This window comes from Alligator mississippiensis, chromosome 6, assembly GCF_030867095.1.
Source record: "Alligator mississippiensis isolate rAllMis1 chromosome 6, rAllMis1, whole genome shotgun sequence".
NCBI classification, from domain to species: domain Eukaryota; kingdom Metazoa; phylum Chordata; order Crocodylia; family Alligatoridae; genus Alligator; species Alligator mississippiensis.
The window spans coordinates 4,840,777-4,851,482 of NC_081829.1; the positions used below are offsets into that span (position 1 = coordinate 4,840,777).

Consider the following 10,706-nt stretch of genomic DNA (forward strand, 5'->3'; position numbering starts at 1 on the left):
TTCAGTTTCAATACTGTGTCCTAGATAACTGAGCAATCTAGTGGTAGATATCCTGAGAAATCCAGCTTGTGCCTTGGACCTGCTGCTTTGAGATGACCACTTCTAATGCATTTTTTTTTCTTTCCAACTGCACTTCATAAATTTGCCCTAGCTGCTTTGCTTAATTTGGGATTAATCCGAACCATGCCTCAGCAAACTGCTGTGCAGCTGCCTTACGCAGAAGCTCGTCAGAGAAACTACTGTCAGACTCCTGGTTAGAGGCAGTTAGCTGTATTGGTCTGAAGGCAGGCAGAAAGCAGGGTAGATCTACGCCCCTTCCAGACCAGCTAAATAAGATGCAATATGCAGCACAAACTTTCATGGGCTGAAGTTCAATTCATTAGATGCTGCTCAAACTCCTAGTTAGCCGTACCAGGTAGTTTATGCCGCAGGTCTCACAAAACATCAACTCAATGAAAAAAATATGGATAATTTTTGGAGTCAGAGATTTTTAACCTACAGGTGAGAGAAAACTGGTGATGGGGGGGAATTGTATTATCCTTTCAGCAATGGGTAGTTAGGTATAATAACAGTGGTAGAAGGCAGGGCAGATGAGATTTATACTTTATAGACTGAAGGAAGGGGAGGGGGTAGCGCACACAGCTGAAGCTCACAAGTTTGTACTATGGTGTGTGTTGTGTATCCTTACCTCCTAGATGCACATTATATGATAGAAGTATAGACTCATCCAGTGTGTGCACACCTAGTATACATAATGACATCATCTGTATATGTGTATATAGACACACACACAAGCACAAACGTTTGAGTGTCAGCTACGTATTCCATCCAGGAAGAACATGCCAACTGCTGAAGCTTTAGCCTGATGAAGGGTTTTTGAACCCAAAAGCTTGCTTAATAACTATTCTCCAACCATTTGGGTTGGTCTAATAAAAGATATCAAATTCACCCAAGGAACCTTGTCTGCCTATGTCCTTAGACCAACACCGCTACAACCTACACCTCAGCTACATATGTATGTATAGATGATGTCATTATGTATACTAGGTGTGCACACACTGGGTGAGTCTATACTTCTAACTAATGTGAGCTTCAGCTGTGTATGCATATATATTAAATACACCACACGTGCATGTGCACACACATCCTTTGGTTATCTATGTACCATATATATAGCACAACAGCTTGTTGCAGTGGGTGTGGATACACACCTATATTGTATATTTACATAGTTTGGCACAAGCTTTTGTGAGCTTCATTGTGTGCATGGTGTATATGTAGTGTGTGTACACACGAGCCGAATCTCCCAAAAGCCGGTGCTATACAACGTACGTGCAGACGCGGAAGGGGCGAGTGCGCGCGTGTCGCGCACACCTCCCCTGTCCTACACGTGGGTGTGTATAGACGCACGCATGCGCACGGGGAGGGGGGCGCACCTGCCGCGTGACGCAAGCGCGCACGCGCCCTTGGCCGACGCCCGGCGCTGCGCGGGGGCGGGGCCGCCCAACGTCCCGGGGTGCCGCGCGGGGGCTGCTGGGAGCGAAGATGGCGGCCACCAAGCGGGTGCTGTACGTGGGTGAGGAGCGGGACCCCGGGGCGGGGTGGGGGGCCGTGTGGGATCAGTTGTGAATATTGGAGTGAACATCGGTGCGAGGCCAGAAGGCAGCAGGACTCGTGCCTGCGACGGGCCCTCAAAGAGGCGCTTGGAAATCCGTGTTGTGAGGGGGCTGCGCCTCCCCCCCCCCCCCCCACACACACACACACACACACTCTCTCTCTCTCTCTCTCTCTCTCTCTCTCTCTCTCTCTCTCTCTCTCTCTCTGTCTCTGTCTCTGTCTCTGTCTCTGTCTCGTGGGCCCTGGGGAGTGGATTCATATTCAAGCCTAAAAACAGCCTTTGGCACCACGAGACGTGAACGAAAGCAGCAGGTAGGGGATGCTGGCGGGGCGGCCTCCCTTGCTCTTCGGCGCCGGGAAACGTTCGTGATTATACACGTCGCGCCGCTAAAGTGCTCGCTCTGGTTTGCAGGCGGCCTGGCCGAGGAGGTGGACGAGAAGGTTCTCCACGCGGCTTTCATCCCCTTCGGAGACATCACCGACATCCAGATACCGCTGGACTACGAAACCGGTGAGTGGGCTCCGGCTTTCGGCCCGGCTCGTTTCACACGGGGCGCCGGGGTCTCCCTCAGGAGTAATATTACGGTGTCCCGGCGGAGTGTCGGATGTCCTTCGCAAGGCGCTCGCTCTGGGGTTCACGGCGTCCCAGGAAGTCTTGGAAGCTCGAGCCTGGGGAGCGAGTTTGATTACTCCTAAAAGGACAAACGAAGCCCTGTACGATGGTAATACCGGCGCTAACACTTTTGAAACATCGCACCCCAGCATCTTTCTGCTGCATCGGCGTTATTGTCACTTAAAACGGTCTGCATTTGCAGGATGCACGTGCAGGCTTGGGAGCAGGAGGGAAACCTCACAGGCTTGAGGTTTCCAGCAAACTCCACCCATTTCAGAGGTTTCAGAGCAGTACAGGCAACTTCTGCTTGACGCTATCGCTATAATGCTCATTTAAAATTGATATCTGGTTTCACTTGGCACTCAGCAATTGCGGTTGCCATCTGGAGTCATTAAAAACGCTTGCGGTCGCTATCTTGGGTCGTCCAAAACTTTCAGTTTTGCTTAACGCTCGGTTTTTCAGGAATCAATTAAGAGCACCAAGCGGGGGTTGCCTGTATCTGAATCATGAAAACCCACCCTGAGCTTAACACCCTCACACCCCTGCATCCACTCCCTGCCTTTTAGTAAAGATTTGCTAGCAGATGTTACTGCTAAAGCTCCTTTGCTGGGCCAAACCTATAAGACTTTCTGAAATGTTTGCATGAACAATTACAACTAGATTACAGCTTCCCAAGTAGATTAACCAAGTGTGTTTTTCATGTTTGTTTTTTTTAAATGGTGTGCATTCATTTATTTTCTAATTAGCAACCCACAGGGCTTAACAATGCCTCGCATCATTTGTAAGCCAGGTCCTAGACCCTGCACTGAATTTCATCTGCACAGAATTGACTTCAATGAGGCTCTGTATAGCTGCAGATTGCTCTGTGCTGGGACTTTATTTCAGGATTGCATTTAAGATTTCCTGTTTGTGGTATTTCCCCCCCTGTGGGACAAATAAATGTTAAAATTCATTACTGGAGAATTAATTAGCTGGATATTTTAGCATCATTAACATCATAATAAAGAGTAGTTTAATGTTCCCGCAGGATAGAAATAATAGAGTCCTTTGATGTTAGTGGAGCTTTGTACCAGCAGGTAAGAAAGAAAGTCTCTGAAACAGAATCTAAACTCTCAGATGGAGGCAGCAGCATAGACGTGGATTCCCCTTGGTAGCCCAACTAATGCACCAGACCTCTCCTGCTTTGACTTTCATGGGGGCAAAGTTTTCCTGGTAATACTGTGAAGGTAACTGCTCATTGTCTCTCCACAGAGAAGCACCGAGGATTTGCTTTCATTGAGTTTGAGCTGGCTGAGGTGAGAAAAGGGCACATTTTAACACAGTTTGAAATCTCTTCTTTATTTTTTTTTATTTTTTTTTTTTTTACCTGATCCTGTGTCAGTTGAATCCAATGGGAGTTTTATGGTTGAAGTGGAAATAGGATTCTACACTTTATGACTAACTCTTTAGTGTTATTGGCTCTATATGATACTCTGTGGAATTTCTGTTCTGCTTCTCTGGTCCCACTGTTATGAGGTCTTCCACAGATTAGGGGGTTACCTCTTGGGTGTTGTGTTGGGGCTGACTGTAGTTTTGCTAAGAGGTTGGACCATGGATTTGAATAGGATGGCTTGGATAGGGCTGATCCTGCTTCAAGCAGAGGACTGGACTAGATGACCTCAGGAGGTCCCTTCCAGCCCAACTTCTCTTTGATTCTCTTTTTATTTTTTTCTGCAGTTTTTCAACCTTCGGACTGGAGTACAGCTTCTTCAGAAGCTTCTCCATGGTTCACATTGTTGGCTTTCCTCCAGGGCTAGTTCAGTCCCTTGTGCTAACAGCGATGTTTTAGGTTAATGGGCCCTATGAACTGCCCTTTGCTCCTGGTCCAATACTCCCTTCCCAAGATCTGCCCCCGACCCCAAATTAGCATGATAAATGACCAGAATCTTATGCAGATCGGGAAAAAAACCTGGATTGAGGAAGCTGCACAGCTGCCAGACCTTGTGGCTAAAAATAACTAAGAAGGTCCTAGCCGGATGCAGCGGGAAGCTACAGGGCTAGTGCTGGGGAGAAAGGAAAACCTGTGGGTAAAAATTGATCCAAAGGTGGACAGTGGAGTGAAATGAAACCCAAACTTCAGGCCAGGTGCTAAGTACCTTTTCTACAGGGTTAGAGGGACGTCAGGGCTGAATTAGCAGTAAAATATTCTTTCTTGTTTTTGCCTTAGGATGCGGCAGCAGCTATTGACAACATGGTAAGGGCTTTTTTCCTGTCAGATCCTGACTGTTAGGAAAGTCTCATCCATTCCGATGGCCATGTGGCCTGTGCTTCTGCAGTCCTCCAAGTCTGGTGGGACGAGGTACATTGTCTCAGTGCTGCCCGGCTATTCCTGTTGGTTCCTTACCTAACAAACCCCAACGCCTGTGGCAGCAGCTCGTCCCTTCTAGCCTGAGCAAGGGAAACGTGGCTTTGATACTTCCTGCCCCTTTCTCAGGTGGGAGGGATGGTATTCTGATAGCTCCCTCAGTTCTGAACTCCCCCGGGCAAGTCCAGAATGAATTCCAGCAAGTTATATTGCTGATGGCCAGTGCTTGGATGAAAAAGGGAATTGCCAGCAAAAGTGGGGGTGGTCACTGCACTGGAGAAGTGCTATAGAATGTGCTCAAGGAAGATGTCTCCTGTGCAGGGCTCAGACTACAGATAGGCCTCCGGCTTGCTGAAGGCACTGCCTGTCACATCACCATATTGCCTACTCATCTCCTTGAGTTTGTCCATCTGCTATCTCTTCTAGCGCTTCAGTGATAAGCTGTTTGGGGCAGGGACCATCTCTCTGTGGTGTTTGTGTAACCCTGCTCCCTGGGGTCCTGGCCGATGCTAAGAGTGCCTGGGGTATTGATGACAATGGGAAGGGGATTGGGGAGATGCATAGCCTAGTCTTCCCCTGAGGTCTACAAGGCTCTGAGGGAAGGGAGATTTCTCACCGTTGATTGCTTCTCTCTCTGTAGAACGAATCAGAGCTGTTTGGCAGGACGATTCGTGTCAATTTGGCCAAGCCAATGCGGATTAAGGAGGGCTCTTCCAGACCTGGTGAGTTGGTGGATGAGAGAGGGGAGTGTCTCCGGATTCAGTCAGGAGGTCCTCGTGGATTCCCTGCTGGCTGTTGGGCTGCTTTCCCCATTGCTTTGCTTAGGCCTCTGCCTTCTATCTCCTGTCTCTGCCTCTTGTTTCTTGGCCTGGGGATTTGATGGGGAGCTCAGGGGCAGAACTGGCTGTTAGTTCCTCCAAGAAGGAAGCACTTGCGGTTATGCTTTCCCAGCTGGCTGCCATCACTGGCGTGCAACATGTGGGCCAAGGCTGTGTGGATCTGAGGTATCTGCCTTAAGGGAAATGCAAAAGAGGATGTAAAATACTCTGCCCAGGAGGGATTGGGAGGTGGGAGTTGGGTGGATTCTGGAGGTGCCATGATAACTGAGCAAACACATGGGGAGGATGCAGGGCTAATTTGTGGCATGCCTGTCAAAAAGGTTGGCCTCTGCTGTTCAAACCAAACAGACCAGAAGGCTAAAGGAAACAGGGATCCTCTACACAGGCTTACACACAAATCACGAGCACAGAGGGCTTGTTGGGTACCATCCTTTTCCCACAGCTGGGTGGCTAGCTCTAAGTGTCTGAGGTCAAATGGTTTTCTTTCAATGAAACCAGCCTCTAAGCACCCATATCACTTTTGAAAATGGCATTTGGGCTCTTAAGCTCCTGAAGTATTTGGAAAATGTCCCCTCGGCTTGAAGCCTTTTGAGGAAGAAATAGGCAAGCATGTCTTGCCAGATAACGTAGACAGGTAACTGCTGTAGGAGGCTTGACTTGACTGAAAGTCTTGACAGCCCTTCTTGTTGGTGATGATCCCATCCTGTTGCTCTATCGCAGGCAGGTAGTTCTCTGTCTCACACACTCCTTGCCTTTAGAGCTATGCTGTTGGGGGTCAAACCGCCCGCTCTCAAGATACCTTAAAGCTGCCTAGCCCACAGTGAGTTTAGACCTGGTTGCTAGTGTAACAGGTGAACATGAGGCCTAGTGGCTTGGTTTTGTCCCAGGTTCTTGCCCCCACAGTTCTGAGCCCCTCTTTTCTCCATTGCAGTCTGGTCGGATGATGACTGGTTGAAGAAATTTTCGGGGAAGACCCTTGAGGAGAATACAGAAGCAGGAGCAGAAGCTCCCAAAGCAGACACACAGGAGGTAAAGACAGACAGACTTGGCCTTCTTGAAGTGGAGAAGGAAGGATAAGCTGGTGGATTGGGGCTTGTTCCTCTTGCATTGGGATGAAATGATGAAAATACTCAGGATGTAGGTGGGCCTTTGCTTCTCAGGTTGGCAGTATGTTAGCTATGTGGGGTGTGCTTACACTGTTAGTGAGGGTTGGTCTAAAGCCAGTGCCGGACAACCAGCTTCACCTTGAACCTCTATGCTCCATCCTTGGCTTGACCTTGGAAGCTCTGCTGAGTTTCCAGCAATGAAGTGGACCGTGTCCCTGTTTACCACGTAGCCCACCTCTTCCTTCATTGTGTTTGAAATTTACCTGGGCCAGGCAAAGGAGGTCAGCCAGCAGCAATCCCACAGTTCCCTGTTTCTGACTCCTAGCCATTCTGTACCTTATTCCTTCTCTCTGCTGCCCATAAGTAGAGTCAGGCCTATAAGGAAAGACTTGTAATGCCAGACCCATTCTGGGAAGGGCTCCACTGCTCCTAGGTGTGTTATGCTTAAGAAATAAGAAGCACAAAGCAGATGGCTTTGCTGTGGGCCTCATGTGGCTTGAGCTGGTTGAAGGCTTAACCCCCGAGGCCAAGCCAGGATATCAGTGCAGACATACCCATGGAACTAGCTAGTGCTTATTTTAGCAGACCCTGAGACTCCTGAAACACCGTTGAAAAATGCGGTTTTATTGCTTCTGTACCATCTAGATTGAATGACCTTTTGGTGTGTTCAGAAGAAAAGTGCCCCTGCCCTTCACTGTGGGTGAGGGAATTGTTATAGCCTGTCTTCTTGATCAAATCCCACTATGAGATGTCCCATCAATAGCTGAGGATGCTGGGTTTGGGTGTCTCTGTAGGGAGGTAATGTGGGAATATCACTTTGATTTTTTTTTTTTTTTCTTCCCCAAGGGCGAACCAGCAGCCAAGAAGTCCAGGACCAACCCTCAGGTTTACATGGACATCAAGATTGGAAACAAGCCTGCAGGGAGAATCCAGATTCTCTTGCGCTCAGACATTGTTCCCATGACAGCGGGTAAGAAAAGGTCCCATTGTCTCTCGCTTTGCCTCTTGCTCCATTGCTCTTGTTTTGAATTTGGATTTTGTTCCCTCCTCTCTGCTGCAGAGAATTTCCGCTGCTTATGCACCCACGAGAAAGGCTTCGGCTTCAAAGGGAGCAGCTTCCACCGCATCATCCCACAGTTCATGTGTCAGGCTGGAGATTTCACTAACCACAACGGCACTGGGGGCAAATCGATCTATGGGAAGAAATTTGATGATGAAAACTTTATCCTGAAGCACACAGGACCAGGTAGGGCAGGGTTCCAGGGGTATGACTGTGGGGTACCCTGCCAGTGACAACTCCAGCCAAGGTGGTATGGGGTGGATTGGTAGGCTTTAGGGATCTATGCAAGGGATTTCTAAGAGTCTGCTAAGTGCAAGCTTGTGTGAAGAGGAAACTCAACACAAAACCCCTTTGTGGCAGCCTTCTTCTGAGCATCACATGGGGACAAAGAAGGCAGGAGAAGTTATGGCTTTAGTGCCTCATGGAGTGTGACTGAATTTATTGCTACTGAACTGTGTAAGATAATCAGCCCTGGAGAGCAGTGCTCTTGCCTTATCCACAGATCACACATTTCCCCCATGTTGTACCACCAGCAGGCTGCAGGCTTGAGCTGGAGAAACCATCTGGTGAGAAGTGGATTTAGTTTCTATCTAGCCCCGTTGTTCTTGGCTGAGGGGGGATCAGCAAAGTAGGAAGCTGAGTGTTTGATGTTTTTTGCAGTGTGGACAGTTTCACTTTATGCAGTGACTTGGGTATAATATAGGTCAGGTCACTGATGTATTTTACCCAGGCCACCGAACAGCTCTGTAGAACTTGATGACAACATTTGGTCACTGCTGGGTGTTGAGGAGGGGCAGTGTGTCATGGCCTTTTGAGACGGGCAGGGAAGTGGAGAACCATCCTCATTTATGATCTGAATCCTGCTAGCAGCTTCTCTCCTTTAGTTCTTGTGGCTCCACTGTGAAGAGGGAGCTGTTGATAGAGGGTTGGTGTGAAGCAGCTGGTGTTCAGCTGTCGTGATGTCTTTGGCAGTGTGTGGGAGTAGATTTGTAGTGAGTGGGGCACTGATTGCTTGCTCTTGCTGTAGGTTTTTTGGCATCAGGGCAGCTTTCTTTTTACCACTTGTATTACTAAGAGCCCTTCTCCAGGAGTTGACAAACTTGTAATGCCACCCAGCTCTTGTATTGCATTTCCCATCAACAGAACTGGAAGTGTTTTGCACGGGGCCTCGGCACCATCATCCCCATTGTACAGACTAGGAAACTGAGGCCCATGGAGGGAAAGTTCCTTTCCCATGGTCACCCTTTAGGATGGTGACATAGGTTCTGAGTCTGGGACTAGTAGCCTTTCTCTGAGGTAGTACTATCAGTCAAGAAAGGACAGTCTCCAGGGAGATTGTGAGCTAAGTCTTGAGAGATGACAGATGAGCAGGAGATGGCAAGGAAACAGGCATATATGATGACTGTGATGGGCAGCACGGCCACAGCACAGGGGTTGTCACATCCTGTTGGCACTATGGCAAGCGAGAGCTTGGAAGAGGCTCGTGAGGGAGCCCTGCCTCTGTCTCTAGAGAGCTCTTCCTATGGATAAGAGGCTGCACTGAAGAAAGCGTGAGGGCACTTGTCGGACACACATGGGTGTTGAAGGCTGGCACTCCACAGGCTGACTGAGGGCAGGTTGCTGGTGTGAGGATGTGTCGCAAAGAGCCTCAGAATGAAGACAAGCAGCACAAGCTGGATGCAGTAGAGCAGGTAGAGCTGGTCGAGGGTACAGAGAGAGATGCAGTCAAAGCCATGGGCTAGGAGGATGGTCTCTGCAACAGCCTTCTGGATGGGTGTGAGCAGGACCAGAGGCTGGCGAAGAAACAGTTGCAGTGATCAAGACCTGCTATGGTGAGAGTCTGGAGGCAAGTAAAAGGCAGGGCTTAGACGTGGCCTCGATGTGATGATCCAGAAGGCACTTGAAGAGGATACCAGGTTATGGGCCTCGGGGGCAAGATGGCAGGGGTGTCCACAGTGAGTGAACCTGAGGACAGGTGACTTGCTGAGTCCAGCACCGTGGATCCTGGCCATGACTAGGCTCCTTGCCAGGCCTCAGCAGAAATGATACATTGTCCTGTATTGTCCCCAGGGTTGCTCTCAATGGCTAACTCCGGTCCTAACACCAATGGCTCCCAGTTCTTCATCACTTGTGAGAAGACAGACTGGCTGGACGGGAAGCACGTGGTGTTTGGAGAGGTGACGGAGGGGGCGGACGTGGTGCGGCAGATTGAGGTAGGAAGTGGCAAGACCTCCCTAGGGCGCTCCTCGGGGCTGGCCGAGAGCTTGGTCCTTACCTCTGCTTCTCTTCCCTTTTGTCTTTGTTCAAGGCACAAGGCAACAAAGATGGGAAACCCAAGGAGAAAGTGATCATCTCTGACTGTGGGGAGTATGTGTGAGCCCCTGGCATGCTGTGGGGAGCTTGGCTAGAGTGACCCAGGGGTGATAAAGCCTGGAGACTGTTCTAGATGGTAAGAAGGACTTCAGGAGATGGCCAAGGAGAAAAAGCTCTGTGCTTTCAAGGCCCAGCTGCTGTCCTGTTGCTTCAGAAGCTGTTGTGTGAACTTTGGATGATCATTCTGGTCAGGGCACCATGCAGAGAACACGACCGTGGGTACCTTGCTACAGAGACCAGGGAACGCTGCCTCTAAAGACGTTGGCAAGTTGTGCTTCTGCTCCAGCATCTGGAGTATCCCTGCCCCCACAGAGATCTTTTGTATAGCATTTCAATGTGACTAAATCTTTTCTAAATCTTTGCTTTTCTTTGAAGCTTGGCTGGTCTCATTCAAACTGCCTTTGAGGCCTAGAGGTCAACCAAGTCAGAGACCTGTTGCCAGATGGTGGTGCCTGCCCCCAGTATCTTATAGTCTGTTGAGGCTGCTGCTGGGGGAGAGGTGTGAAGCACCAGGAGTTGGTCCTCAGGGCTTGTTAAGTGCCTTTGACTGCTCAGCCAGTTGCTCTGGGCCTGTTTACACTGGTAGCCAGTAGCTTCCCCGGTATGTGCAGAACCTCATGTTGGCCTCTACATGGTCATGGCAGAATTTAACAAGTGAATCTTGAGTCATGAGTTTTAATGCATCAGCTTCTGGCCAAAGGTCCCAAGCTCCTTCTTAAAAGTGAACACAGTTGTTTCTTATCTGCAGTGTGTT

The 10,706-nt window shown here is 49.3% G+C and overlaps 1 protein-coding gene across 2 annotated transcripts; it reads left to right on the top strand.

The window, feature by feature from the left end:
* The first annotated feature begins 1,483 nt into the window (after nt 1-1,483).
* PPIE (peptidylprolyl isomerase E) lies at nt 1,484-10,326 on the top strand. 2 transcript variants are annotated; one of them, XM_014611151.3, is made up of 10 exons: nt 1,484-1,576; nt 2,030-2,128; nt 3,482-3,525; nt 4,437-4,463; nt 5,215-5,296; nt 6,345-6,442; nt 7,366-7,489; nt 7,580-7,765; nt 9,650-9,792; nt 9,888-10,326. In XM_014611151.3, the coding sequence occupies exons 1-10, from the start codon at nt 1,546-1,548 to the stop codon at nt 9,954-9,956; spliced, it is 903 nt and encodes a 300-aa protein (XP_014466637.1). In that variant the 5' UTR covers nt 1,484-1,545; the 3' UTR covers nt 9,957-10,326. The 2 variants fall into 2 exon arrangements, with proteins under 2 accessions (XP_014466637.1, XP_014466638.1); XM_014611152.2 differs by lacking the exon at nt 1,484-1,576 and adding an exon at nt 1,736-1,929 and having other exon boundaries at nt 2,011-2,128.
* Nucleotides 10,327-10,706: the final 380 nt, after the last annotated feature.